The 27,046-nt window shown below is 41.8% G+C and overlaps 1 protein-coding gene and 1 pseudogene across 3 annotated transcripts in view; one reads left to right on the top strand and one right to left on the bottom strand.

Moving 5' to 3' along the window:
• The window catches only part of ANAPC5 (anaphase promoting complex subunit 5), a 32,909-nt gene extending 7,285 nt beyond the window's left edge, over positions 1-25,624 (top strand). For 2 of the 3 annotated variants that reach the window (XM_081540074.1, XM_081540073.1), the window contains exons 5-17: positions 4,497-4,563; positions 6,841-6,942; positions 7,928-8,118; positions 12,469-12,550; positions 13,365-13,454; positions 14,569-14,750; positions 16,306-16,441; positions 20,721-20,795; positions 22,586-22,707; positions 23,124-23,231; positions 23,314-23,461; positions 24,771-24,933; positions 25,287-25,624. In XM_081540074.1, coding sequence (XP_081396200.1) covers positions 4,497-4,563; positions 6,841-6,942; positions 7,928-8,118; positions 12,469-12,550; positions 13,365-13,454; positions 14,569-14,750; positions 16,306-16,441; positions 20,721-20,795; positions 22,586-22,707; positions 23,124-23,231; positions 23,314-23,461; positions 24,771-24,933; positions 25,287-25,498 — 1,678 coding nt within the window. In that variant the 3' untranslated portion in view covers positions 25,499-25,624. The remainder of the gene's footprint in view (positions 1-4,496; positions 4,564-6,840; positions 6,943-7,927; positions 8,119-12,468; positions 12,551-13,364; positions 13,455-14,568; positions 14,751-16,305; positions 16,442-20,720; positions 20,796-22,585; positions 22,708-23,123; positions 23,232-23,313; positions 23,462-24,770; positions 24,934-25,286) is intronic. The other variant, XM_081540075.1, reaches the window with a different exon arrangement.
• Positions 1,091-3,246, bottom strand: LOC145526349 (tetraspanin-33-like; annotated as a pseudogene).
• Positions 25,625-27,046: the final 1,422 nt, after the last annotated feature.

The raw sequence follows: 27,046 nt of genomic DNA, 5'->3' as shown, positions 1-27,046 counted from the left end.
TTTGGAGGGAAAAACGTGTGTGTGTGTGTGTGTGTGTGTGTGTGAAAAACGTGTGTGTGCGTGTGCGTGTGCGTGTGTGTGTGTGTGGTGGTTCATATTTCCTGATCTCAGGGAGCCCACGTTCTGGGGAGGAAGACTGACATGGAAACAGATAACGACAAGTAACAGTGTGTTCAGAGCTCTGAGAGAAGCAAGCCCCACCTGCCCTGTGTAGGCTGGCTGACCCCCTGGGGGCTGGGGGTATAGCCAGAGAATATTTCCCTGCAGTTCCTAGGAGTGGCCTTTGAATGGTTGTGTGATTTGTTCAGCACACACTGGGAGCAAGAAGATTATAGTACCAGTGAGTACTTGTAAAAACTCAGAGTTGCTCACAGTGCTTCTCGTGGAGTGGAAAGGCTGTACCTTGTAGAGTTGAGTCTGGCTCTGGAGTCAGACCCCTGGATTTGAATTCTGGCTCCTCCACTCCCTTCCTTGGGCTGGTCACCTTCTCTGTACCTTAAATTTCTCACCTGCAAAATGGGGCTTATGTCACCTTCTCAGAGGGTTGTTGTGAGAATTAAATGATAAATCTGTATAAAATGTTTAGAACTGTGCCTGGTATATAGTAAACATTGGATAAATGTGTGCTATTCTTCTTGAAATTTCTCTTTTAAGAAGCTTCCAGAAAACAATGTGATCTCTGTCCTAGCTCCTTTATATGCTTTTAAAGTAGGAGAATGTCAGTTCTTCAGAAATGTTAAAATTCAGACTTTTCTTAATTAGGTTTGACTTTCTCCTAAATTAATCTGATTAACTTAGGTCTAACTACATTGTTTTGATCTTATTCTAAGAATTTGTGTGTAATGTAACAGTATGTCTAATGTTAAGGTGTATGGTTTTAGAAAATAGTATGCATTTAGTAAACTGAATTTCATCACTAAAATTGAAGAAACATATTTAAATGTTATTCTAGGGAGTTCCCTGGTGGTCCAGTTGTTAGTACTCGGCGCGGTCACTGATTGGGAAACTAAGGATCTCACAAGCTGCACATTGTGGCCAAAAAAAATCCCACTACAGAAGAACACGCAGACTGACATTTAGCTTCAGCTTTTCATTTGCTTATTGTTGCTACAGGGCAGCATTTGTTTCCTGCAATAAGAGAGGAGGCTTATAGGGTTACACCATGTGGGTTTGCAGCGGAGACTATTAGTCGCTGGAACTACATCTCTGTGCTCCAAAAAGGACCTAACAAAAGTCCTTTAAAAAATATATTTATTTATTTATTTTTGGCTGTGTTGGGTCTTCAGTGCTACATGGACTTTCTCTAGTTGCAGAGAGCAGAGGGCGGGGTGGGCTACTCTCTAGTTGCTTTGCATGGGCTTCTCATAGCAGTGGCTTCTTCTTTGTTGCAGAGCACAGGCTCCAGGGCCCGAGGGCTTCGGTAGTTATGGCTCCCGGGCTCTAGAGCACAGGCTCAGTAGTCGTGATGCACGGGCTTAATTGTTCCATGGTATGTGGGATCTTCCTGGACCAGGGACCAAACCCATGTCTCCTGCATTGGCAGGTGGATTCTTTTTTCTTTTTTCAACTGCTGTTGCTCAAGCATCTCTGCTCAGACAAAACAAAAACATAAACCCAAATGATTGAGGTTGGAGAGAATACAAAATAACAATCTGAGAGATAGGATGGGGAGAGGAGGCACATCCTTCTCAGATTAGAGCCACCTGTGCACCCTGCCTTCTGCTGTCTGTGGAGTTTGCTTCCTCCCACTGGTCTGTGGCTTGTGGGTCTGAAATCCATTCTCCACTGGGTGCCAGCAGCTGTAACCACTGCTGTCAATTGATGAGGCTCGCTTGTTGCCCTACCAAGGAGGTGCAGGGTGGATCTTCCGTACTGTGGGTCCGCCCGGTGCTGCTGGCTGTAGAGCTGAAGTTTGATCTGATCTTTGATCCGACTCACAAGGTTCATGGACAGCAGGATTCCCACTAGCTGGGGGATGGCCAGGCCCAGTGCCACACCACCAAGTACGAAGAGGTTGCTGTGTATCCAGTTGACTAATATGTCAATACAGCTATGAGTGTAGATGACTTGACTAGCTTCCAAGTAGTCAAAGGCCTGCATACTTGGCCACACATGGTGTTGATCACTGCCTGGTTGGGGGTAGGCAAGCAGCAGGAGTAAGGCACAGAACAGCGCTCATGACTAGGGGTAGGCAAGCAGCAGGAGTAAGGCACAGAACAGCGCTCATGACTAGGGGTAGGCAAGCAGCAGGAGTAAGGCACAGAACAGCGCTCATGACTAGGGGTAGGCAAGCAGCAGGAGTAAGGCACAGAACAGCGCTCATGGCTGGGGTTGTCTTCTGAACAGTTGAAGTACATGTTCAGGGACCAGTCCTTGTAGGAAATCCCTCCACAGCAGCTGAACCAAAATCTATGAGGTTCTGAAGGTCCAAGTCATCTCAGTAGTGGACCATGGCATTATTGATAATCACATTCACTTTACCCTGCACCTTGTCTGAGAAGACGAACCCCAGGACCCCAGCTGCCAGCTGTAGCAGGAACACGATGGTGAGACAGAGGGAGAATGTCTGCAGGAGGCAGATGTTCTTGCAGAGAGATCCGATGCAGCCACAGGTGAGCAGGAACATGAGAATGCCCACCACAATCATGTGGATGGCCGGGTCCACGGCAAGGCAGGCCAGTGCTGCCTCTGGGGGAGGGGCTGTCTCTCAGTCTGAGCTGGTGCTGACTGAGTGGGGTACCAGGGGTGGGGTGGGGCGCCCCCAGGACTGTCCTCCTCTCCTGGTGAGGGACTCTCCAGTGTGGCTATGTAAAGGTTACAGGGAGCAGTACTGCCCTCCCATGGGAAGAACACCAAGGGCCCAGAAGGGTCTGTGGCCTTTAATTTGAGGAGCTAACAAAGTAAGAACCTTCATTCCCAGGCTTGAAGAGGAGAAACCACTTTCACTCCAGAAGAGAATTAGAATGGCATTAGGCTCGCTAGCTTTTGCCGATTCTGTTTTCTGGAGACTTCGTGTAGAGGAGTATGAATGGAGGTTGAGTTTCTCTGGAACAGAGGGAAGGGAGGGCTGAAGCCTCTGGTTAGTCTTTGCACCCAGAAGCCTACCTTCTTCCCTAGACACGCCCTAAGCCTAAAATGCAGGCGGATCTCAGAAGATTCGAAGGATCTCGGGGAAATCCAGGTGAACTGGCTTGGGTGGCCAGGCAGAGTAAATCTCCAGGATTTGGCTAGAGGATGGCTGCCCATTTAACGCCATAGCTTCTGTGGGGAGGAGGGCTGAAGGGCCAGGGGTGAAAGAGGCAGAGGAGAAAGGGGCTGGTAGGTTAAGTCTTTACCATTGAGCCACCAGGGAAGCCCCCAAAGTCCCTTTTAACTAACAAAAATTTCTAACAAAAGTAGGAAGTCTCTGGCATTTCTTCACTTGCCATTCTGTGTCGTTTGTTTTCCTTTCCTAGAATGCCTTCTTCCATCCTCATCATTTCTCCACTCCTTCCCCACTTTTAAAGTCCTTACCACTCCAAGTGGAATGGTTTCTCCTGTTTCTAATACAGAAATAATATTCATTCATGCATAGATTTCTCAAGTTTAGATTTTTATCAGTATATATCTTGTTTATTTGTTCTGTGTAATCAGCTTCTTAGGCAAATGGTTATTTCTTAGATGAATCCTCTTTTTCTTGTTCTTGAGTACAGCACTGTCTTATATCTGTAGTGAGGTGTGCAAAACTATTCATTTATCTCCCAAACTCTGAGTGCCCGTTGTGCACCTGGGCACGGACTGAGTCTTCATATACGAATATAAGAACAGCCAGTGTGACGGTGCTAGATGCTATGACCCATGTTTCTGGGAGACAGTGGGAGCTCAAATGAGAAATGTCAGGAGAGATTCTTGGAGGATATGACACTTCAGGTATTCTTGAATGATGGATGGTGCAACAGTCCAACAGTAGATAGAAAAATGGGCCTTGCAGGTCAAGGAAATGGCAGGGGTGCATCTTAGCATGATAGGCAATTGTAAGGAGTTCATCAGGGCTGGGGTGTAGATGAGAAGGCAGAAGAGAGAGGTAGGACCACTCAGGAAGCACTGCACCTGCCCTGCTAAGCAATGTGGGCTTTATTCTGGAAGGTAATGGGATTCCCCAGAGGGGCTTTCAATCAGGGATGATATACTTGGGGCATGTGGGATCCTAGTTCCCTGACCAGGGATCCAACCAGCCAGCATCCCTTGCATTGGGAGTGCAGAGTCTTAACCACTGGACCACCAGGTAAGTCCCTAGACTTGCATTTTAGAAAGATCATGCTGGAGGCTGTATAGAGTTGAGATCTGCTTATTAAATCGTGTAAACTTTATCGGGTCATTCAGCATCATTCCTGAGAAGAGAGAATTAATTTTAAAAGTTTTGAAGCTTTTCTGATGAAGAATCTATTTGACTTTGTAAGCATCACCATTTTCACTACTGTGTAATTCTTTATTATTTTTACTTAATTTTTTTCCAGAGAAGAAGAGGTATCTTGCAGTGGGCCTCTGTCCCAAAAACAAGCAGAATTTTTTCTTTCTCAACAGGTATGTTGGTTCTGTGATTTGTCATAATTTTTTTTTTTTAATTCTGTGACATTATTTGTTGTTGCTGTTCCATTGCTCAGTCGCATCCTCTCTTTGTGACCCCATGGACTGCAGCATGCCAGGCTTCCCTGTCTTTCACCATCTCCTGTCATGACATATGTTTGTTATGTGAGTAGGTTTATTAGTGAGGCAGCATTATTCTTACTCTTGGTCCTTTTTACTTCACTAACAATGCAACTATAGCTATATGTCCCTCCCTATTTTGTATGTGATTTTATTTCTCTATTAGAGTCGTAATGCATGTTCATTTAGTAATGGTTTGTGACTAACACAGCCCCTAAACGTGATTTAGAAGACTTACTTCACTTTTCCCAACACTTCATCAAGGACATTTTCAAACAGAAATAAAATTGAAAAGCATTGTACAGCAAATACCCACATACCCATCATCTGGTCCTACAATTAATATTTCGCTGTGTTTATCATATATCAACCCATCTAGTCACCATTTCATCTTATTTTTTGATACATTTCAAGTTGCAAACACCAGTATACTCTAGCCCAGACATTTCTTACTGGTGTTTTCGAACCATACTTTATAATTTTTTTTTTCGTAATATAAGTTGAACTTTTTTCTTTCATGTTGTTTTCAGCAAAAAATTTTGATTTTGCTCTATTTTTAAGTTTCCTCTAATTTTGTTATTAATTTTCTTTATGCCGAAAGTTGTAATGTTTAGATCTAGATGTGGATAATAGAGTCACCTCTGCAAATGAATTTTAGAGATTAGAAAAATCCATCTAGACAATTGGTTACCTGTAGAGGAGAAAATAAAGCTGGACCATCACCTAATCTTTGCACCTTAGTACTTTACAAGTGGATTAAAGGCTTCGTTGTAAACATTTAAAGTTATAATTAGACTAGAAAGAACTCCATATTAACTTTTAACTGATCTCTGGGTGGGGAACTTTCTAAACATAAAAGCTGTGGAAGAAAACATGTAGGAGATCATTTGATTTTTCAGCATAAAAATGAAAAATGCCTGCATGTTAGTACGTGTTGACAAAACTAAAAGTCAAACAACAAAATGGGAAAAGGATTTGCAATACATATGACAAATGGTTAATACTTTTGCTTTAAAAATGATATTTTCAAAGACCAGTTGATGATGACACAAATGTATATTATTAAATGAAAAGAGCAGGTAGTAAAATGATATATTCTAACTTTGTTAAAAAAGTGTGCATATGTATATGTATAAGCACATACACACACACATACATATACACACACATATAAAAAAAACTGGAATAAGATACACTGACATAAAAATAGTGTTATTTCTGGATGGAGGGATTACAGATGATTTTCTGTGTGTTTTCTGTTCTGTATGCTCTTCCGTAGTTTTGGAATCTTCTATAATGCTACAGTGAATTAAAATAGAGTTAGAAATTATTGTTACTTAAAGGAAAATTTGTCTAGGTAAAATTGAAGAGTCTATAACCCAGTTAAGTACTAATCATTGATTTAGAAGTAGTTTTCTACGTATTTTATATAATCGTTGCTGGTAACATCCATATGAAACAGATAACCAGGAGAAGGGCAAGTGTGTGCTGTAAGGCTCTTTGCCAGATTACGGATACATACTTCCTGCCTTGAAGGCACTTACTGCCCAGGGGTGGGGTCAGCTAGCACTTTTAATATGATTTAATAATTACTGCAGGAAGGGTTAGTGCAGGGGGCTTATAGGAGCATGTAGGTGCTTATGGGAGAAGCATGTGGCTGAAATCTAAACTGGGCCCTGAAGGCTGAGCAGGCGTTTGCATGGAAGAGTATGTGGGTGGGGTTGGTGGTTGCAAGACATAATTCCAGGAAGAGGAAACAGTGTTCTGCATGGTCAAGAGGAGAGTGTAGGAGCTTTCTTGGTAGCTCAGTGGTAAAGAATCCGCCTGCCAATGCAGGAGACACAGGTTTGATCCCTAGTCCAGAAAGATCTCACATGATGGGGAGCAACTCGGCCCGTGAGCCATGACCATTGAGCCTGTGCTCTGTGACAAAAGAGGCCACTGCAATGAGAAGCCTGTGCACCGCAACTGGAGAAAAGCCCTCACAGCAACAAGACCCAGCAAAGCCAAAAGTAAATACATGAATAAAATTGTTTAAAAAGAAGAGAGTGTAGGTGCAGAAAAGAAAGTAATCAGATGATGCTATTTAGTGTATGTGTCCATATGTTTATCGGCCATTTCTTTCTACTGAGAGTTGTCATTTTTAACTTTCAGGCTTCTTTGTTGAAGAATGATGAGACCAAAGCCCTCACTCCAGCTTCTTTGCAGAAAGAGTTGAACAACTTGTTGAAATTTAATCCTGATTTTGCTGAAGCGGTGAGACTCTTCCAGCATCTGTTCCTAAATTAGAAAGCAGGGACAAGACTGTTCAATAGTCAAATAAATGTGGATTGGCCCGCTGACCCGGGTTCTTGGAAAGAAATCCTGCGGTTGGCACGTAATTGACTTAGCCTAGGCTGTACCCCCCCACCCCCGGGCCCAGGAGGGATTTCTTCAATCTGTTGATGTTCCCTTTCATTCATCATCTCTCTGATGTTGTGAATTATGGACAGGAGATGAAAGACTGATTTTTTTTTTCTTAAGTTTGAGGCCCCAAAATTCTTATCTCCTCTTTTGTCAATGTTTTTTTTGTTGTTGTTGTATATTTTTTTAAGTTAAAATAATTCTATTCCTTATTGAATTTTTATCCTGAGAACTTTCTTAATAGTACCTGAGTTTTGTCACCTGACTTTAACCACATATAGAAATATATCTGCTTTGCTCCTTAGTAACTGGGATCTGCCTGCTGGGGGAATTTTAATTCAGTGAACCAAACAAAATGAAAATAATGTCAAAATAGAAGATAATTAACTTCTAAAACTAATATAAACTAGTAAAAGTCTCACTGGGTTTTAACTTGGACATTTAGAAAAATTGGTTTTATATTTGTATGAATTCAGGTTTTAAGACCTTTTTTTTTATACTGACACAATTCCTTAATACCTGAGCTAGGTGATTCCCCCTCCATCCTTATGTATAATCCATGGATCCTAATATAACCAGTGGATGAATATTTAGGACAAAACTCTGACACCCATGCTGGTGGAATTCCCTTTTGTTTGTTTGGGGACACATTCTAGGGAAGAAACTGACTAATGTACCTTAAGTCTATTTTATTCTGCCTGTGGGGAAAAGATTAAGCTAAACTGTGACTTAGAAGGGTAGGGGATACATGGGTGTCTATAGCCAATGGACCTCTCTGAATTAATCTAACACAAGAGGAACAGAACATTTAAAATATGTTGAATGTTCCTCCTTTTAGCACTACCTCAGCTACTTAAACAACCTCCGAGTTCAAGACGTTTTCAGTTCAACACACAGCCTCCTTCATTATTTTGACCGCTTGATTCTTACTGGAGCCGAAAGCAAAAGTAACGGGGAAGAGGGCTACGGCCGGAGCTTGAGATACGCGGCTCTAAACCTGGCCGCCCTGCACTGCCGCTTTGGTCACTAGTAAGTGTATAAACTTTTGTCCGTGTAGAAATTGAAGAAATTATCTCTCAAATGTTAATTGAGATGTGTTTTTAAAAATAGGCTGTGTTTGACTTAGAGAATGAACTTAATGGTTACCAGAGGGGAAGGGTGGGGGATAGGGAGAGTTAGGGGATCTGGGATTGACATGCACATACTGTTTTTATATTTAAAATAGATAACCAGCAAGGACCTACTGTGTAGCAAAGGAACTCTGCTCAATATTATGTAATAATCTAAATGGGAAAATAATTTGAAAAAGAATAAAAAAAGAAAAAGAAAAAGAATAGATACATGTATTTAGATGTATAACTAAATCACTTTGCTGTACACCTGAAACTAACACAACATTGTTAATCAACTATACTCCAATATAAAATAAAAAGTTTAAAAAATATGCTGTATATTTTTTAAAAAGGAGGAGGAGGGGGAAGAAAAGAGAAAAAGAGATTGTCCAACCTGACCTTACCAATAACTTGCAAAGAAGGAAGCTTTTTGCATTGAACAGAAGATAATGAAACCCTCTGCCTAAAGAGTCTGCCCCCTGGAGTCACTATTTAGCATTACCGTCTAAGTGCTTGGCCTCTTGAATTATTTCTAAGAACGGGCACTGAATTAAAAGGAAATTAAGTCATTAGGCCAGAGATTCCCAACAGGATTTTTCAGAGGAAATAATGGGTATGTAAAAGTTATTTTCAGTATTTCAAAAAGCCAAAAGGAAGCTGTGCCTTTATTTGACAAAAGACCACGGACCACGTGGCTTGCCAAAAGTCACATGTTTGTGTTTTTGGTTGGAATTCAGGGGGCTCAGTGAGGTGACACTGACTTATGCCATTATTAAGGTATGCCTATGATTTTAATAAATAAAAACAGGAAATTGATCAGTTGTTTTATTAATATTTAGTAAATAGAGTTAACAGGATAAAGTCTTTGAAAATATGAAATCTATTTTGAAAATAATGAAATAACATGAATAATGGTGAAAAGGTAGGGAATTACTAACTGATAGAGTCTCTCTGCCTCCCTGTGGCTTTTTCCCATTTAAGAAAAATTGGTTTCTGTCACAGATGTCTTTGAGTAGAGACTAGAGTGTATTTCTAGAAGTGTAGTGTCCAAAGTTCAAGAACTACACCTTGCTCTATGGCCCAGGCAACAATAAAGAAATTCTATTAACTTCTGATTGTCACATTTTCAAAGGGACATTGACAAGCTGGAGCTTGCCTGGGGGACAGTCTTACAGGAGGCATTCAAAGCCATGCCATATAAATAGTGTGGTAAGGATGTGAGAATGTTTAGCCTGGAAAAGAAACAGTTTAGCCAAGCATGTATTTGACATCTTTCTGTAGTGAAGGTAGTGTGAAAAGGACTTAGATTGATCGAGAGTGTGACTACTAGAGGAGATTGAGAGCTGGTAAGTGCCAGTTAAAGGGCAAAACATTTTTGCTGTTTATGAGGAGGAGATTTCTTTGTATAGATCCTTCTGAGAAAGGTGTCAGCAGAGTGCTCAGGTGTGCAGTGAGGGTGACATTCAGAGAATTCAAGCCTCAGATTGATACTTGAACCAAAAAACATTTAAGGCTACTCTGAACTCCATGTTTTTGTGAGATTCCATATTCTAAGATTCAACTTCTTTTTGTCTGCCCAGCTTTAATAACCTCTTTGATCACAGCCTTTCATGTTTTATGTACTTGTAATAAATAGCAACACCATTTGTAATATTTGCCAATAACCTGTTTCTGTTTTACGCACAGCTTGCCCTTGCATTTGGAAGTTTGTATGTAGTCTGGTCGGAAAAGGCAATGGCAGCCCACTCCAGTCCTCTTGCCTGGAGAATCCCGGGGACGGGGGAGCCTGGTGGGCGGCCGTCTCTGGGGTCGCACAGAGTCGGACACGACTGAAACGACTTAGCAGCAGCAGCAGCATGTAGTCTGGTAGATACAAATAATTAGTCTGTTGATGTATAGAATTTCTCTATGTTTGCAATATTATCAATGGATAGGCAGCTAACTGTACGGAATTAATTACTAGTTAATTTCTGATTTGCTAAACTCCAGGCTTCTTTATTTTTAGTCCTGGAGCTATGGGACTGTATAATTGTCACTGAGTTAATAGGATTGTGGTAATTTCTTAAAAATCTTTATAACTATAAAGAGTGTCTTATTGAGTGTCTACTATGTACTAGGCATTGTTCTAGGTGCTGAGGATACAGCAGTGAAAAAAAGAGGAAAAAAAAATACCCTGTTCTCATGGAGCTTCCAATGAGGGAAATAAATAATACATAAGACTAAACATAATTTATCAGGTAGTGACAGATCAGGATAAGGGATTAAAGAGAGATGAGTGCTATTGTTTTCATAAGTAACACTCTTCTTCATAATTGCACAGGTCTTAATTTTCAATTTGTAAAATTTCTGTTTAAATATTAAGGCCCTCCCTAACCTTTATTCATATTTGAATAGAGATTTAAAGGATTTGAGGGAGTGAGTAATCTGTGTGAGCATCTGGAGAAAGAATATTCATACCGCCTAGGACAGCAAGTACGAAGGCCCTGAGGCAGGATTTACTTGGCATGTTTGAGGAAGAACAAGAGGTGTGGTCAGAGTGACATATGTAAGGGGGGAATAGAGGAGAATGAGGTCATAGAAGTGGCAGGGGTCAGAGCAGTTAGGGTCCTGTAGGCCTAAGTAAGGACATTGGCTTTTACTCTGAATGACATAGGAAGCTGTTGTTAGAGGCTACAGATCTTTCTGCTCTGGCATTTTGCAAACAGTGTGACAGCCAGCGTGTTTCAAATATTTCAACCAGTTTGCTTCTTGCTCTTTAATGAAAATTTTTATCAGAGGCTTTTCTGATTAGCAGCAATGGAAAACCATTGGTCCTTCAAGGATTTGCCAGAAACTTTGAAGTTTCTGTGTTGGTAATCTACTTTTTCTTCCTGTCTGGGAAAAATAATCTTTCTTTAGTCCTGTTTTAGCATCCTATCTGTACGATTCTCCCAGAAGACTTTTTCTAAATATAACATACTTGGTCATCAGATGTTCAACAAAGTTAAATCGACTGGTATTTAAAAGGGGCCTCTGTGTGAAGATATGCTTCCTGCCTTCAAATAGCTTATATTCTGGTACATCTCAGCATTAAAAGGGATTTAAAAGAAATATAAAATAGGTAAAAATGTTTCTTTATCCAAATAGGTAGTATTGAGGAAGAATTCAGCTCTCCTAGTTAAAATTAATAAAATTAATATTGCTCTTGTTGAAAGAAAATTTTGCATAAAAATTTCCCTACATAAGTGATACCCATAGAATTTCTGATTCTATTTTGAGATCTCAGTGACCCAGCATTTACAGAACTTCTGTGACTTGCCACTGGGGAACCCCAAGTTTAAGACATCGCTGGTGCCCCCTGAAGGTTAAAGAAATAAAACTAACAGATTAAATAGAGGGTGATACACAATAGTATTAATATTTAATTAAGCACTGCAAGCAGATAACCATTTCTATGGGCTTTTTCAGAAGTGAAGGCTTAGTGGGGTCAAAAATAGTTGATGGAATTTCCACAAAAGTTGCAGGGTTGGGGCAGACGTCCCAGATGGAGAGGAACCACATGAGCAGAAAAAAGAAATCTCAGAAGTGAAAATCTTCCAAATACTTCAAAAGTAGTTTTGAAAAAAATTATAAAAGTATCAAATGCCATAGTTCACAAAATTTTTCAAATAATGCTGAAAGGAAGGTGATGAAAAGTAAAATCTTACATCCTCTCCTTGTCCCTCCCCTCAGCAGTGTGTGTGGGTGTGTGTGTGTGTGTGTGCACGCACGTGTGCACACATGCTTAGTCACTCAGTTGTGTCCAACTCTTGGGACCCCATGGATTGTAGCACCCCAGGCTCCTCTGTCCATGGGATTTCCCCGGCAAGAATACTGGAGCTGGTTGCAATTTTCTTCTCCATTGGATCTTCCCAACTCAGGGATTGAACCCGCATCTCTTGCATCTCCTGCATTGGCAGGAGGATTCTTTTAACACTAAGCCACCTAGGAAGCCCTCATCATTAGACAACAACAACGACAAAAATCTTAGGAGCTGAGATAGGGGAAAACCCTATCTCAGGTCCCTTTTAGTAGAACTCCACCTTAGAAGGGACATGTTCTGTATCTCTACTGTTACTGTTTCTTTTGCTGCTGGGACGGGGGTGTCTCTGAGGAGTAAGCCCATGGTTTCAACTTCCAACCCAGAGGCCTGCATTCTGGTGAATTACCATACAGATGACTTCCTGTTACTGTTTCTTACACATGTTTGCGGTTGTTAATGAGTTATTAATGTTCAGTCTGTCGTTAGTCAACAGGCAGAGCTTGCCCTGCAGGAGGCGATTAGGATTGCCCAGGAGTCCAATGATCACGTGTGTCTCCAGCATTGCTTGGTGAGGCCACCCTCCTGTCTTGGAAGTTCTGTCCGTGGGTTGGTTTGTTGGCCTTTGAAAGGCCTAATATGAATTAGGTTGTTTTGCAGTTGGAAGATCCTCAGTGGTGATGGGAAACTAGTTAGATGGTCAGGGGGATGCAGGGAAGGCAACCCAGCTGTATTATCTTTCTTAATTCTTGATGTCCATTTCATTTGGGGGCATTTCTTGTCTACAAATTTAAATGCAGCTTGCCATGCAAAACTGTCACACCAAACAGTGGCACAGATTTAAATGCAGCTTGCCATGCAAAACTGTCACACCAAACAGTGGCACAAATTTAAATGCAGCTTGCCATGCAAAACTGTCACACCAAACAGTGGCACAAATTTAAATGCAGCTTGCCATGCAAAACTGTCGCACCAGACACTGGCATGAAGGAAATGTGTTTGCAGCACCTGGTAACTGGATAAGAGCTTGTGCTGTCAAAGCATCATCACCAAGCACATCATCAAACAAGTAGAATCCAGTTCAGCAACCACCTGAGAATTTCACTTTCTCACTTCCAAGCCTTCTGGGGGCCTCATGTCTTTTTTTCCTGGAACATTTGCCACTCAGGGCTCTCAGAGGTGAAGAAGATAAATGGCTTGTTTATTTCAGTCTGATGGTTTTAATGTGTTAGATGGGTTTCATTTCGTTTCATAGTTTGTGAAAGTGTGTTTTAGAGGGCTTATTTTGTCCCTTGTTAATTTGTTCTTACAACCATGCTGATACTTTCAGTAGAACATTAGCCATTATCGTTGTTTTGATACGTTTTGATGACTTCTCTTGCCAGAGCTGGCTTTACGTGCTGGGACAGAAGAGATCTGATAGCTATGTTCTGCTGGAACATTCTGTGAAGAAAGCTGTACATTTTGGGTTACCAGTAAGGCTCATCTTTCTATGAGATTGTTTAAACAATTGGGGTGGTTTTATTCTTGGTAGTTTCATGTGACCTGAATTATTAATCAAACCACTAAATTCTTTGAATAGGTTTCTCTCTCCTCCTCTTATCCTAATAACATCCGTGAAAGTTCCATTTATCAATTTGATGAGATCTTTGTTTAGTGTATTGATCAACACTAAGCTTCCACATCTTTATTTAGAAAATTTTTAAGAAATACTTATTTTTAAACCAGTGACTGGCAAATTCTATAGCCTATGGGCCAAACCTGGCTCACTGCCTACTTCTGTATGGCCCTCAAGCTAAGAATGGGTATTACATTTTTAAATAGTTGGGGGAAAAAAACAAGAATATGTAGCATAGACCAAATGTGGCCTGCAAACCAAATTTGCTGATCCTTGTTTTAAGTAATAAACAAAGCCACGAACCAGTAAACCTGTATTCCCCAATGACACATACTGAGGGGCATTGAAAGGGCACAAGTCCTACACATGAAGTAGTAATGACTGTAGAATCTAGATTACTATTGCTCAGAGAACCTTATTCTGTCTCAAAAAAACAAAAAACAAATGATAGACTTTGTAAGCACAATTTTTGTTATGGATTTAAGTGGACTTTTGAGCTTTCATCCTTGAAAATTATACCAGAAGTTAATGAAGAGATAGTTATGCTCCTAATAGGCATTTTTTCCTTAATCTCCTACTACATAATGTACCCAGCACTGTTTGACACATACTATGTCATTTTAATCCTTAAAATAAGTCTGCATGATAGGTTTGATGCCCATTTTACAGATGGGCTTGTCTAAGAAGCTAAGTGACTGGCCCTAGGTCACGCAGTCAGCAGCAGAGGCAGTGTTTAAGTCCAGATCCATTTAACTTCAGAGCTGGCCCTTCTCACTGTACCATTAGCTTCTCTTCCACCCTCTAGTTTTTCAGGAACATTTTTCATACGGGTCAGGGTCAGGCTGCAGGTACTTTCTTTATAAATAGTGATGTCATTGTGCACATGTTGAAATATCCCAACTTTCTGAAGAGCAAAACAAATTCTGTCTTGTCATCTCTATCTTGAGTTGTGCATATGTCTGTCTCCTTAGTACCTCGCCTCCCTAGGAATACAGTCCCTGGTTCAGCAGAGAGCTTTTGCTGGGAAGACGGCAAACAAACTTATGGATGCCCTAAAGGACTCAGACCTCCTACACTGGAAGCATAGCCTGTCAGAGCTCATCGATATCAGCATTGCCCAGAAGACAGCCATCTGGAGACTCTATGGCCGTAGGTGCGTCTTCAAGCTCGCCGTCAAGGCTGCAAGGACACGATCCTCTTACAGATGAGTGGAAGCCAACAGACTGGTGCTGTGAGGGCCAAATGGATGGAAGTTGTTTGTGCAGAGGGTTAAAGAAAGTGCTTTAAAATTTTAAAATATTTTCTACTTTGCACACAGACTTTGCAAAGGTTTTTCGTATGCTCTTTTTTTTAATCTACTTCTTTTTAAAATTAAGTAATTAATTTATTTATTTTTGGCTTTACTGGGTCTTCGTTGCTGCGTGCGGGCTTTCTCTAGTTGCAGCAGGCAGGCCTACTCTCTAGTTGCGGTGCACAGGCTTCTCATTGCAGTGGCTCCTTTTGTTGTGCAGCACTCGTTCTCAGACATGTGGGCTTCCATAGTTGTGGTTCAAGGGCTCTAGAACTCGTGCTCTGTAGTTGTGGTCCACAGGCTTAGTTGCCCTAAGGCATGTGAGATCTTCCGTGACCAGGGATTGAACCAGTGTCCCCTGCATTGCAAGGCAGACTCCTAACCAGTGGATCACCAGGGAAGCTCCTTCTCTGCCTATTTTTATTTACTCCTCCCAACTGCTCTGGGAGGTAACTGGGAGGTGAACTCCATTCTCAGATGCATAGGACAAGGTTCACACATCTGTTCTGCCCCAGATAACAAACGAGTTAACAAGTTAACAAGTATGGACCTCCATACTCAAACTGAGGTCCTCGGACTCCAAACACCATGCCCCTGTGCTCTGAGATGCCATGGGCCACAGTCACTCAAGTCGAGCACCCTCTTAACCCCAAAGCCGTTATGTAATGAAAGCTGCTTCCCTGTTAACCAGGGTGTATTCTCTGGACCATCTCCGACTTGGTGTGTAATTCCCATTTAGCTTCCTTTGTTGCTGTTCAGTCGCTAAGTCACGTCTGACTCTTTATGACCCTGTGGACTGCAGCCCACCAGGTTCCTCTGTCCTCCACTCTCTCCTGGAGTTTGCTCAAATTCATGTCCAAGCTTGGAAGTAAATTCTGAACCAGATTTTTAATCCTGGAGCCCTGTCGCTACTTCAGCTCTCACCTAGACAACCTGCTGTTTCTAAGAATTCAGTGATGAAAGGAAGTGCCTTTTGTATCAGTCTTGTTTTTGTACTTGAAATAATTTTTGGCACAGTGTGGTCTGAAACAGATGCAGACACTGGCCACTGCTTCCATTGTCAGAGCAGCCGGTGCCAAGATGGCATCAGGTCTGAATTGACCGTGAAAGCTAATTAACATACTGTGGCCCCAGGGAAGATTAGAGACGGGGGGTGGGGAGAGGTCTGGAGCTTGGAGCTCCCAGTTGTGTCATAACCACTACCGTGTTTCCTTTGAGGCAGCACATCCAGGTTGCTTTCCTGCTCTCCTTGTCCCGAGGACAGGAGGCCCGGCATTGGGAGACAGCTGCTCTCATGGAATCAGAGCCTGCAGAGAGGCGTCACGCCCTCTGTTTCCTCTCAGGGTAACTGTAGGGTGTAGCTGAGGGGCACCTGGGTCTCTCGACTGACGGGGATGCCTTTTCGTCCCCTCCCCAGCACTATGGCCCTGCAGCAAGCCCAGATGTTGCTGAGCATGAACAGCCTGGAGTCGGTGAACGCGGGCGTGCAGCAGAACAACACGGAGTCATTCGCCGTGGCTCTCTGTCACCTTGCTGAGCTGCACGCGGAGCAGGTAGGCAGGTGACCGGGCCAGCGTGCTTCCAGAGCAGTGCAGGCTCTGCCATTTCTTTCCTCTAGTGCTTGAGAAAAGCACTGGACAGCTGTGGTTGGATGGAGGTGGTGGAAAGGGTGAAATCCCATGAGTAGAAATGGACTGGGTACAGAGTCTATAAGGTTTGTGGAGCTGAGGACCTCTTCCGGCATCAGGGAAGAGACTAAGAGATCAGCTATTTCTAGGTAACAGATGGAATAAAAAGGAGTCTTTGAAATTTAGGGTGGAAGAGCTATGTGTTTGTGGGAAAGGGAAGTACATAATAAGAACACAGCTAAAATGATAACAGCTAAGGTGTGTCGTACATTTGTTCTGTGCCGGGCTCTGTGGTCAGTGATTTCCATGTGTGATCATCCAGATTCCTCACAGTAGCCCCATCAAGTCAGCTTTGGTATCATCCCATTTCACAGAAGAGAAACCGAGTTCCCAGGAGCTAAGTCCCAGACCCACAACCAGTGAATGTCAGTGTCAGATCTTCAACCCAAGGCTTACTGATTTCAAAGAAAGACATTGGGAGTAGGGCATAACCTTGACTTACAGCCCTAGTAATTTTACATAAATCGCTTTATAGGGGATTGATGCAAGGGTCGCTCATGTTGCTCTCGGCTTTCTTTTCCCTTTGCTCAAAAACATCTTCTTTCATGAAAAAAGGTCAGGGAACGCTCTTATCTAGAGCTAACTCACTAACTGCTGCCTTGCTGTAAGTGCATTTCCTTGATCATATTATTTTCTCCACCTCTTTGTGGTATAATAATGATCGCTAGATTACATCATAGCACTCAATATTCTTTAATCCGCAGCCTGAAGATCCTTGAGTGGTTTCTGCCCCTTTCAGAAATCTGTAAATACTTCTCTCTACTGGACATATTTTAGCATTTTACAATCCTCTAACTAGCTGTGGAAACAGAGGGTGTGAATGGGCTCTGGCCGATGGCATCTGCCTGCACCTCCGTCAGCTGCTTTCTTCTTGTACCTGGGAAGCATCACCCATGCTTCCTGACATCAAAACAGGCCAGCGGCTCTTGCTGTTTGCTCTCCTCCAGGAATGCTGCACATTAATCACTTTCTCCTTCTTGTAATGGCACTGGAACCTCTTTAACATTGATTCTTTTCCTCTGCTGGTGCCTTGGTTAAGTGGAATATTTGTAACAAATGAGTCAGGGCACATTCAGTTAGGTATTGGTATAAGCTTCATGTTGACTTTTTTCCTCCAACAACTTTATTGAGATGTAATTCACATGCCCCTCAATCCACCCACTTCAAGTGTCCCCTGGTGACTCTTTCACCACTGTTGTTGTTTAGTCGCTCAGTCATGTCTGCTGCCGCTTTGCAACCCCATGGACTGTAGCCCGCCAGGCTCCTCTGTCCATGAGATTTTCCAGGCAAGAATGCTGGAGTGAGTTGCCATTTCCTTCTCCAGGAAATCTTCCCAACCCAGGGATCGAACCTTCGTCTCCCACATTGGCAGGCGGATGGATTCTTTACCACTGAGCCACTTAGGAAGCCCCTTTCTCACTGAGCCTTAAACAGTGAGGTAGGGATTCCCATTCCCTGGCTGTCCAGGGTTTAGGAGTCCATGATTTCACTGCCAAGTGTCCAGGTTCAGTCCCTGTTAGGGAAATAAGATCCTGCAAGCCAAGCGGCACAACCAAAAAAGTAAAACAGTGAAATAACTTCCTTTTGGTCCTTTTTGGGTTACATAGGATAGAAATTATTTCTTTTCTGCTGAAACGGAGAACTACTTAACAAAAACCTGGTCTTGGCTCACTTCTTTAGCCTTGACACTTTCTCCAAGGCCAGTTGTTAATTGTTCTGTGATTTTTACTGGGGGTTAGACCTGAAAAGTAATCTCGCTCTTTGACTCTGTATTAATCTTTTCATCTCCCACCCCCGCTTCCATCTCAGGGCTTGTGTGAAAGCCCTCATCATCACCTGGGTCCAGTGGAAGCCTTTAATTGCACAGCTAGAAGACGGTGGCTGCTTTATTTCCATTCAGTCCCTTTCCCCACCGCTCCTCAACCTGCCTTAGAAACACTTCTCTAGTGTTAAGAGCATCAACCATGTAGTTAAACCCACTGGACTGATGACTGTCACATTTTCAATTACACAGATTAGATTTACACCTGTGAAATTAAGCTTGGCCAGCTGCGGAGAAGGCATTTTTATCACGAGTTGCTATTTGCCCTTTTATTTCCTTTGTGTGTGCTTCAAGTTGTATCCTGAAATCGATCTCCAGATAAACTGGACGCTGCCCTTTGGTATATGGCAGTGTCTGGAGCTTGAGTGTACCTGTAAAGAAGTGATGAGGTCTGAGCTGCTGTTGGCAAGCTTCCTCCTACAGTCCAGAGGAAGTGCTAAGAGAGTTGGCCCCCTTTGCTCTTTCTACATAATTCTGATTCATTGTGTCATGTTCCTCTCCTGGCCTCAGGAAGTGACAGGTCACGATGGGAATGTTTTGGGCGAGTATTGCCAATTGTGCACAGTTCTTTCTACTTGGCCTGAAGGTTTGACAGCCATCTACATCCACATGCCCAACTCCGTAGGGTAGTCATGAAAATAACTGGCAAGATTAGCCAGTTAAAATCACAAAAATAAAAAAGATTAATGATCTTCTATTGTAATTCAGTGTACTTTCCATTTCATCCACTTCATATAGAAGTTCACTTGTGGTCTTAAGTGAGCTTCTATATAGACTGAAGATACATTACCTAATCAGGGTCTTCCCTGGTGGTCCAGAGGCTAAGACTTTGTTCTTCCAACGCAGGGGGCCTAGGTTTGATCCCTGGTCAGGGAACTAGATCCCACATGCCAGAACTAAAGGTCCCATATGCCACAGTGAAGATGGAAGATCCTGCATGCCCCAGCTAAGACCTGGCACAGCAAAATAAATAAAACAGTTTTTTAAAAGATAAATTACCTAATCAAAGGATTGGGATAAATTGAAAAGCTTTTTGGTTAATAAGATAAAGAGCAATTTAGGAATGTGAAAAAGACATGGGCATGTATTCACAGAAAAAAAACATACATGATTATAAAACATGAAAAAAACATGACTTCAATCTAGTCATTAAAGAAATTAAAATTAATACAGTGAAATAACCAGTTTCACCAAACAAGTAGGCAAAGAAGCTTAAATATAAGGGGAGGAGAAAGGTGTAGGATGCCGGTGTAAAAGTACTTGGTACATTTCTGAGGGAACTTCCCTGGCGGTCCAGTGGTTAGGACTCTGTGCTTCTACTGCAAGGGGCACAAAAGGAAAGTATTTGGTACATTTCTATATGGTAATTTAGTAATGTGTGTGTGTGTGTGTTAGTTGCTCAATCGTGTCCGACTCCTTTGCAACCCCGTGGACTGTAGCCCACCAGGCTTCTCTGACCATGGAATTTTCCAGGCAAGGATACTAGAATGGGTTGCCATTCTCGTCTCCAGGGAATCTTCCTGACCCAGGGATTGAACCCAGGTCTGCTGGATTGCAGACAGATTCTTTTAACATCTGAGCCACCAGGGAAGTCCAATTTAGTAATACATGTGTCAAAAAGCTTAAACATGCCTACCACTTAGCCCAGCAATTCTACTTCTAAGGTATTATCCTAAGGAAATAATTAGACAAGTATGAAAAGATATATGCAGAAAGATAATCATTCTAGCATTTTTAAAATGGAAGAAATTGGAAGCAATCAAAATAGTCCAAGCAAGGAGATTATTTTGATGGACTATAATTTCTTCACCTAATAAAACACTATGGTGTATAGATTTGAGCTTGTTGACACTGGAAAGATTCACTCATTCAAAAAATATTTATTGAGTGCCTACTTGTGGTAAAGAGTACTATAGGCAATGTATAAAAATGGTACATATACCTATTTTTGGAATACTTACATGTTTTATATTCATGTGCATATGACAAGTTCCGAGGGTATGTGCCAAGAAATTACTATGATTATCTTCTGTGAGATTAAAAGTAATTTGTGTTTTTCTCATTGTTTGCATGTATTTTGTAAGTTTTTTCCCTAGAGTGAACATGTGTTACATGTGTAATTAAAAAAAATTTTTTTAAGTATACATGTAATATGTTAGAGCCTAAAAAAAAAAAGAGGCCCTTTGATATTTGCCAGTCTCCGTCTAGGAGCATCGAGGTTGCTGCACCAAGAGCAAATGAGTCGCAGCAACATCTATGAGTGGGGCAGCAGGTGGGGCCTCAGCACAGGTGTGCTAAGCAAACCATGGCTTTCTCTTTCAGGGATGCTTCGCTGCCGCTTCAGAAGTGTTAAAGCACTTGAAGGAGAGATTCCCACCTAATAGTCAGCATGCCCAGGTAACCTGCCTTTTGTGTGTCATCAATTTATTTTTTAAAAGACCATTTTTACTGTATTATTGTCAAAATGGAAGACTGCAGCATCTCCCCTCCCTTCCTTTCTGTGACGTCTGGTCAGCATAGGAGACTCTGTAAGATGTGTTCAAGGTTGAGAAATAAACTCTGAAAAGAGATTAAAGTAGGATATTTTTTTCATTCCTGTCTTCATGGTTTTAAATGAATATTCCTTATATCTCTAATCTATTGTCCTTTGATAGATCAACAATTAGGTCTCCATTTTGTTACTCTGTTTTCTACTGGGCCGCTCCAGCCTTCCCTTCCCAGAATTGAATAACCTTTTGGGCAGATGTTGTATGCAGAGGGAATGAGCTTTATAAAGCAGTCCTAGCCTCTCTGTTCCTTGTTGCACCGATTTCCATCTCTGATGGGGCCAAGAAAATCTATTACAAGGGTCCTCTTTCTCTTTCTCCCCTTATCCAGTTTAGCCTTCAGACGATTAGGGAATTTGAAATCATAAGAGACCATGGCCTGAGGATCTCCTACTGTTGGTCCCTAGAGGAGGGCTGTCATTCACATGGGTTGTTGGCCCCACCTCGGTAGATATGGTGTGGATGCCCATCTGCTTATAAGCTGTGCAGGGATCTTATTGCTGCTTTCAGCAGACTGTGAGCTAAATTCAAAGTACCCAGACAGAAAGGCGGTGAGCAAACTAAATAGAAGCTTAGCACCCAAGGATGCTGTGGGGAAAAAAGAATTAAGTGTGGTTCTGTGGTAGCGCTCATGGTTACCATTCTAGCCACTTTTAAAGAAGGTGCACGGTAAAGAAAAAAAAGACAATTTAACTCACATTCTAGAAAATACATCTATATAGGGCTGATAAAGAGATGTAAAGGTACTCAACCTGGCTATTGATCAAGGGAAATACAAATGAAAAAACAGTGAGATATTTCATACCCATCAGATTGACCAGAAGTAAAATATCTGACACCACTGATTGTTGGTGAGTGTATGAAGCAAAAAGATATCATACACTGCCAGTGAGGAGTGTAAACTGGTGTGACCCATTTAAAGAACAAATGGGCACTATGTAAAGGAGAAGGTGTGTATATCCTATAGCCCAGACTTTCCGCTGCTTGCTGTGTACCCAGAATAAGTATTGCACCCAGGTGATGTAGGAGAGTGTCTGCTGCAGCACTGTGCAGAAAAGTGAGAAATTGGAACTACCATCAACACAAGAATAGTTAAGTTGTCATGTTTTCATACAACTGAAAACTATTCACCAGTGAAAAGAAATTAATCAGAACTACTTGTATTAACATGTATAAGCACCCCCCGAATAATGTTGAGCTCAAAAGCAAGTTGTCAAAGAATGCATACAGTATGATTCTATTTATACAAAGTTTAAAAAAAATGTAAGATCATACTATATATTGTTTAAGGATGAGTAGATATTTTGTAAAAGTATAAAAACATGAATGGGAATGATAACAAATCAAATGTTTCCTTTGAAAACAGAATGGAATTTTCAAAGGACCTTAACATGTAACAGTATCTCAAGCAAATAAAGCAAAATGTTGTGATTTGACAAAGTTGATGGTTGCCACACATGTGTTTATTTAGTGCTTTTTCTTTAAATACTTGAAATACTAAAAAAAAATTTTTTAAGTCTAAAAAATATGTGTGTGAATTGCAAGGATATTTGCTAAGCGAGCCAAAATACTTTTGTTTCTATTGAATAATGAGGTGAACATCTGTCATTCTGTTTTTAATTGTTTTTTTTTTCTCATTAGTTATGGATGCTGTGTGATCAAAAAATACAGTTTGACAGAGCAATGAATGATGGCAAATATCATTTAGCTGATTCGCTTGTTACAGGAATCACAGCTCTTAATAGCATAGAGGGTGTATATAGGTAAGAAATTTTGAAAACTCCTCAACCCCAGAATGAAATAATTCTCAAATGGCTTTATTCTTATTTCTTTTGTCCGTGAATTCATTTATTAACTTTGGCCTAGGAAAAAGTCTTTTTTTTTTCTGTTTATTACCTATTTATTACAGGCCATTAGAAAATCCAAATAAGCAAAATGGAGAAAGTTAAGTTATTCAGAGATAATCACTAACATGCTATCTCTAATTCCAGATTTCTTTCTTGTGTGCATGTATATGTGTGTGTTCACATATGTGCTCACAGAGACACACACACACTTTTTTTTTTCTCTTTTAACACAAATTATATCAGATGCAATTCTAACCCTGAAGCTGACTCTACTTAACAAGCCTCGCAAAACAGCGACATAACCATTTGCGTCTATTGTCTTTCTGTGTCAGAAAAGCAGTTGTCCTACAGGCTCAGAACCAAATGTCAGAGGCACACAAGCTTCTACAGAAATTGTTGATTCATTGTCAGAGAACCAGGAATACGGAAATGGTGATTAGGTAAGGGAGGGCTTTTGTGTGTCTCCCCTAGGAGGTACTTTGTGCTGGTTATCCTCACACATGCCTTCCTCTTTGCGGGCAGTGTCCTGCTCTCTGTGGCGGAGCTGTACTGGCGGTCTTCCTCCCCGACCATCGCACTGCCCGTGCTCCTGCAGGCCCTGGCTCTCTCCAAGGAGTACCGGTTGCAGCATTTGGCCTCCGAAACGGTGCTGAACTTGGCTTTTGCCCAGGTAAACCGATCGCTGTTTGTATAACACATGTTAGTACTCGAGAACTGGTGAGTCTGTTACTACTTTTTGGTTTTGAAAAGGATCCTAGTGAGCTTTTTTGCTTCTCAATGTTGAAATCCGGGTGTGGAGTCTCACTGTGCAAGCCTTCCATGGAAGTCTGGAGTTGTGAACTTGGTGACAAGCTGACACCTCCCAGTGGCACTGGCTTTACAGAGCTGTGTGTTTACAAATGAGGATGCACCTCTTCACTGAGGATATTGCATGGTATTAATGACTTAGCTGGCCCAGAGCTGTGCTTGATTTAACAAGAGAACAGATAAGGAAATAAGGAAGTCATGTGTTTAGTGAAATGTTTTGGAAATTAAATTGTATTTTGCGTTTGTTTTCCGTCTCCCCCTGTAGAATGTAAAGACCATGAGAGAAGGGACTGTTTCTTCCTGGGATATCAACCTGGTAGGATCCACACATTGTTGTTGCTTAGTCGCTAAGTCTTGTGAGACTCTTTTGCGACCTCACGGACTATAGCCCACCAGGCTCCTCTGTCCATAGAATTTCCCAGCCAAGAATACTAGAGTAGGTTGCTGTTTCCTTCTCCAGGGGATCTTCCCGACCAAGGGATTGAACCCGCATCTCCTGCGTCTCCTGCATTGGCAAGTGGATTCTTACTCACTCTGCCACCAGGGAGAGTGAAAGTGAAAGCTACTCAATCGTGTCCGACTCTTTGCAACCCCATGGACTATATAGTCCATGGAATTCTCCAGGCCAGAATAGTGGAGTGGGTAGCCTTTCCCTTCTCTAGGGGATCTTCCCAGCCCAGGGATCAAACCCAGGTCTCCCACACTGCAGGTGGATTCTTTACCAGCTGGGCCACAAGGGAAGCCCAAGAATACTGGAGTGGGTAGCCTTTCCCTTCTCCAGAGGATCTTCCCCACCCAGGAATTGAACCAGGGTCTCTTGCATTGCAGGCGGATTCTTTACCAACTGAGCTATGAAGGAATCCTGGCCACCGGGGAAGTCTTCCCTTATACAGCTACTTCAGCCTTTTTGAATCATCAATGTAAAAGATTTTTGTAAAGACAGAAACCTTTCTATAATATAAATAACTACTCCCGCCTTTATCTATTGTAGTCTGAAATCAGATGGTCATGCATTCTGTTCTCTAAGAATGTGGTACACATTAAAGATAATACACGTTAGGGAGAAAGTAAGCCAGACATTGCAATTCAGGAGAGAAGAGCCAGAAATGAAGCCCTTCCTGTAGTGGGCAGTGGGTGTGGGTGTGTATAGCACCATGATGTTTCTTTTTCAGCTCATCCTTGGAATCCCAGAACAGGCCTTAAGTCTGCTCCATATGGCCATTGAGCCCATCTTGGCTGACGGGGCTGTCCTGGACAAAGGCCGGGCCATGTTCTTGGTGGCCAAGTGCCAGGTGGCTTCAGCAGCTTCCTGTGAGCCCCTGAAGAAAGCAGAAGGTAGGAAACCATACAAAGATTCTTAGGCAATACTGTTACAGAAAACTTGTAAAATTTTGAGTGTTTGCAAATACACATGAAAATTTCATGCAGCATTTAAAGTCCTTTCACTTGCATGCTTGCATGAAGGTTGAAGGCAAATGAATTGTTATTTTAACCCTGCAGAACTAGGTGCCAGGCTGGAAAGCAGGACTAAAGACCTAGTTTTTTGTTTATTTTATTTTTTTTCTCTAAGAGTAGAATGTAAAAGTTTCTGGTACATGCTAAATCAATAAAAATAGATATGAAGTTCTGAAAACTACATGTGAAGCATTGAGTTAAAAATGTGTGGTATTTCCCCCATTTTCCATCAGCTCTAGAGGCCGCCATTGAGAACCTCAACGAAGCCAAGAACTATTTTGCAAAGGTTGACTGCAAAGAGCAAATTAGGGATGTCGTTTACTTCCAGGCCAGACTCTACCACACCCTGGGGAAGACCCAGGAGAGGAACCGGTGTGCGATGCTCTTCCGGCAGCTGCATCAGGACCTGCCCTTTCACGGGGTGCCCTTGATAAATCTTCTCTAGTGAGAACACCCCCGCTGGATGCCTGTGCAGAGTATAAGATTTTGGACTCATTCATACTCCCTTCCCTCCACATAAATGATGTATATGATATCTGTCTTACCAATAAACTGGATTCTGATTAGTCTATCTTATTTTGTTGCTAAAATAAAACACATTTGTTTTCCCTTTTCTTTCTTTTGAAAAGATAGCAAAGGATACTGACTTTTTCTTAATAAATGCCTGGTTTATTGCTAAATTAGTACAAGTGTTAAAGATTATATTCTCTCCAGGCAAAATTGCCAGTATCTTATTAGAAATCATGCACACTCTCCACCACTGTGTAAAATTCATCTTGCATCTGTGCTTGGACAAGAGCTCTTGTGGGTATTGGTAGACCTCTCGAGGGGGTTGAGGCCGGTTTTTCAGAGGCTTGAGTTTTCCTTCGAAGCTGCCCTGCTTTGTTCTGCTGGACTGCTGCTTGTGGTGGGCCTGTGTGTGCCTGCAAGCACATGTCAGTCCCTGACTGGAGATTAAGATGGAAGAGGTCTTTTTGTGGGTTTTTGGACCTATGACAAGAAGCATATTTCAGTCACTTTCTGGGTGTTGACTTTCTCTTCTGCATGAGTATGTTTTTTCTTTAACTAAGTAAATCAGGGTTGAGATAAAGAATTCATCATGAATAAGGTGATTATAAGTTGAGAAAGGGTCTGAAGCTCAGAGGTGTGTGGATGCTACCACTCAAATATGCACTGTATCTTTTTTTTTTTGCACTGTATCTTATTTACATATCGCAACCCTGCAATTAAGCAGAAGCCGGTTGTTGTTCTGTTTGTGAATTTGTCTTCAGCAGTTCACAGAAAAATCCCTGTGTTTCAAATCCAAAACAGCAACAAGGAACCAACCAAATCTTGCAACTTCTATCATTGGCTCTTTCTCTGTTAAATTTAAACCCTCGGATGGGAAACAGTTTACCCCCAGAGCTCTTTGAAACAGTGTAAAACAACTCCCACTCATGAGGGTGCGATTGTTCACTGGCCAAAGACAGCTGTTGTGAAAAGAAAAGACTCAATGTGGATAGAGACACTAATTGGTATGTTGATGTTTAAAAATCTTAAAATTATTTGAAAGGTTATATATGTAGACAGTAAAACTTAAATATTGTTAGAGGCTGTGTAGTAAAATGTAATTCTTCCTCCCAGAAAGTAACCACTATTATCAGTTTCTATTCTTCCCATGTATTCTCTCATCCAATGTCATTTTTGGTCATTGTACTTAAGCTCCTTCCAATCTAAGAAGGGATCTTTCTGCCCTAAGTGTACAAAAGTCCAAGAGGTGGGGTGACAAAAACCAGACATCATTATACCTGACCAGGACCGGATACGTAAACTGTGAGGCCCAGAATAAAATAAAAATGAGGCCTATATTTTAAGCAGAGCGTTAAACCAGGTACGGGGCCCTTCTAAACACAGAGCCCTGTTTGACTGCACAGTTGGCACCCCTGTGAAGTCTCCTGCCTGACCCTGTTCTCAGCTTGCTGCACGTTCACCCTACCAGGCCTGCATCCAAAGC

This window comes from Giraffa tippelskirchi, chromosome 11 (assembly GCF_054371585.1).
Source record: "Giraffa tippelskirchi isolate mGirTip1 chromosome 11, T2T-mGirTip1v1.2.pri, whole genome shotgun sequence".
In the NCBI taxonomy this organism is placed as follows: domain Eukaryota; kingdom Metazoa; phylum Chordata; class Mammalia; order Artiodactyla; family Giraffidae; genus Giraffa; species Giraffa tippelskirchi.
The sequence above is the reverse complement of the archived record's forward strand: the minus strand, read 5'-3'. Positions and strand labels throughout refer to the sequence as shown.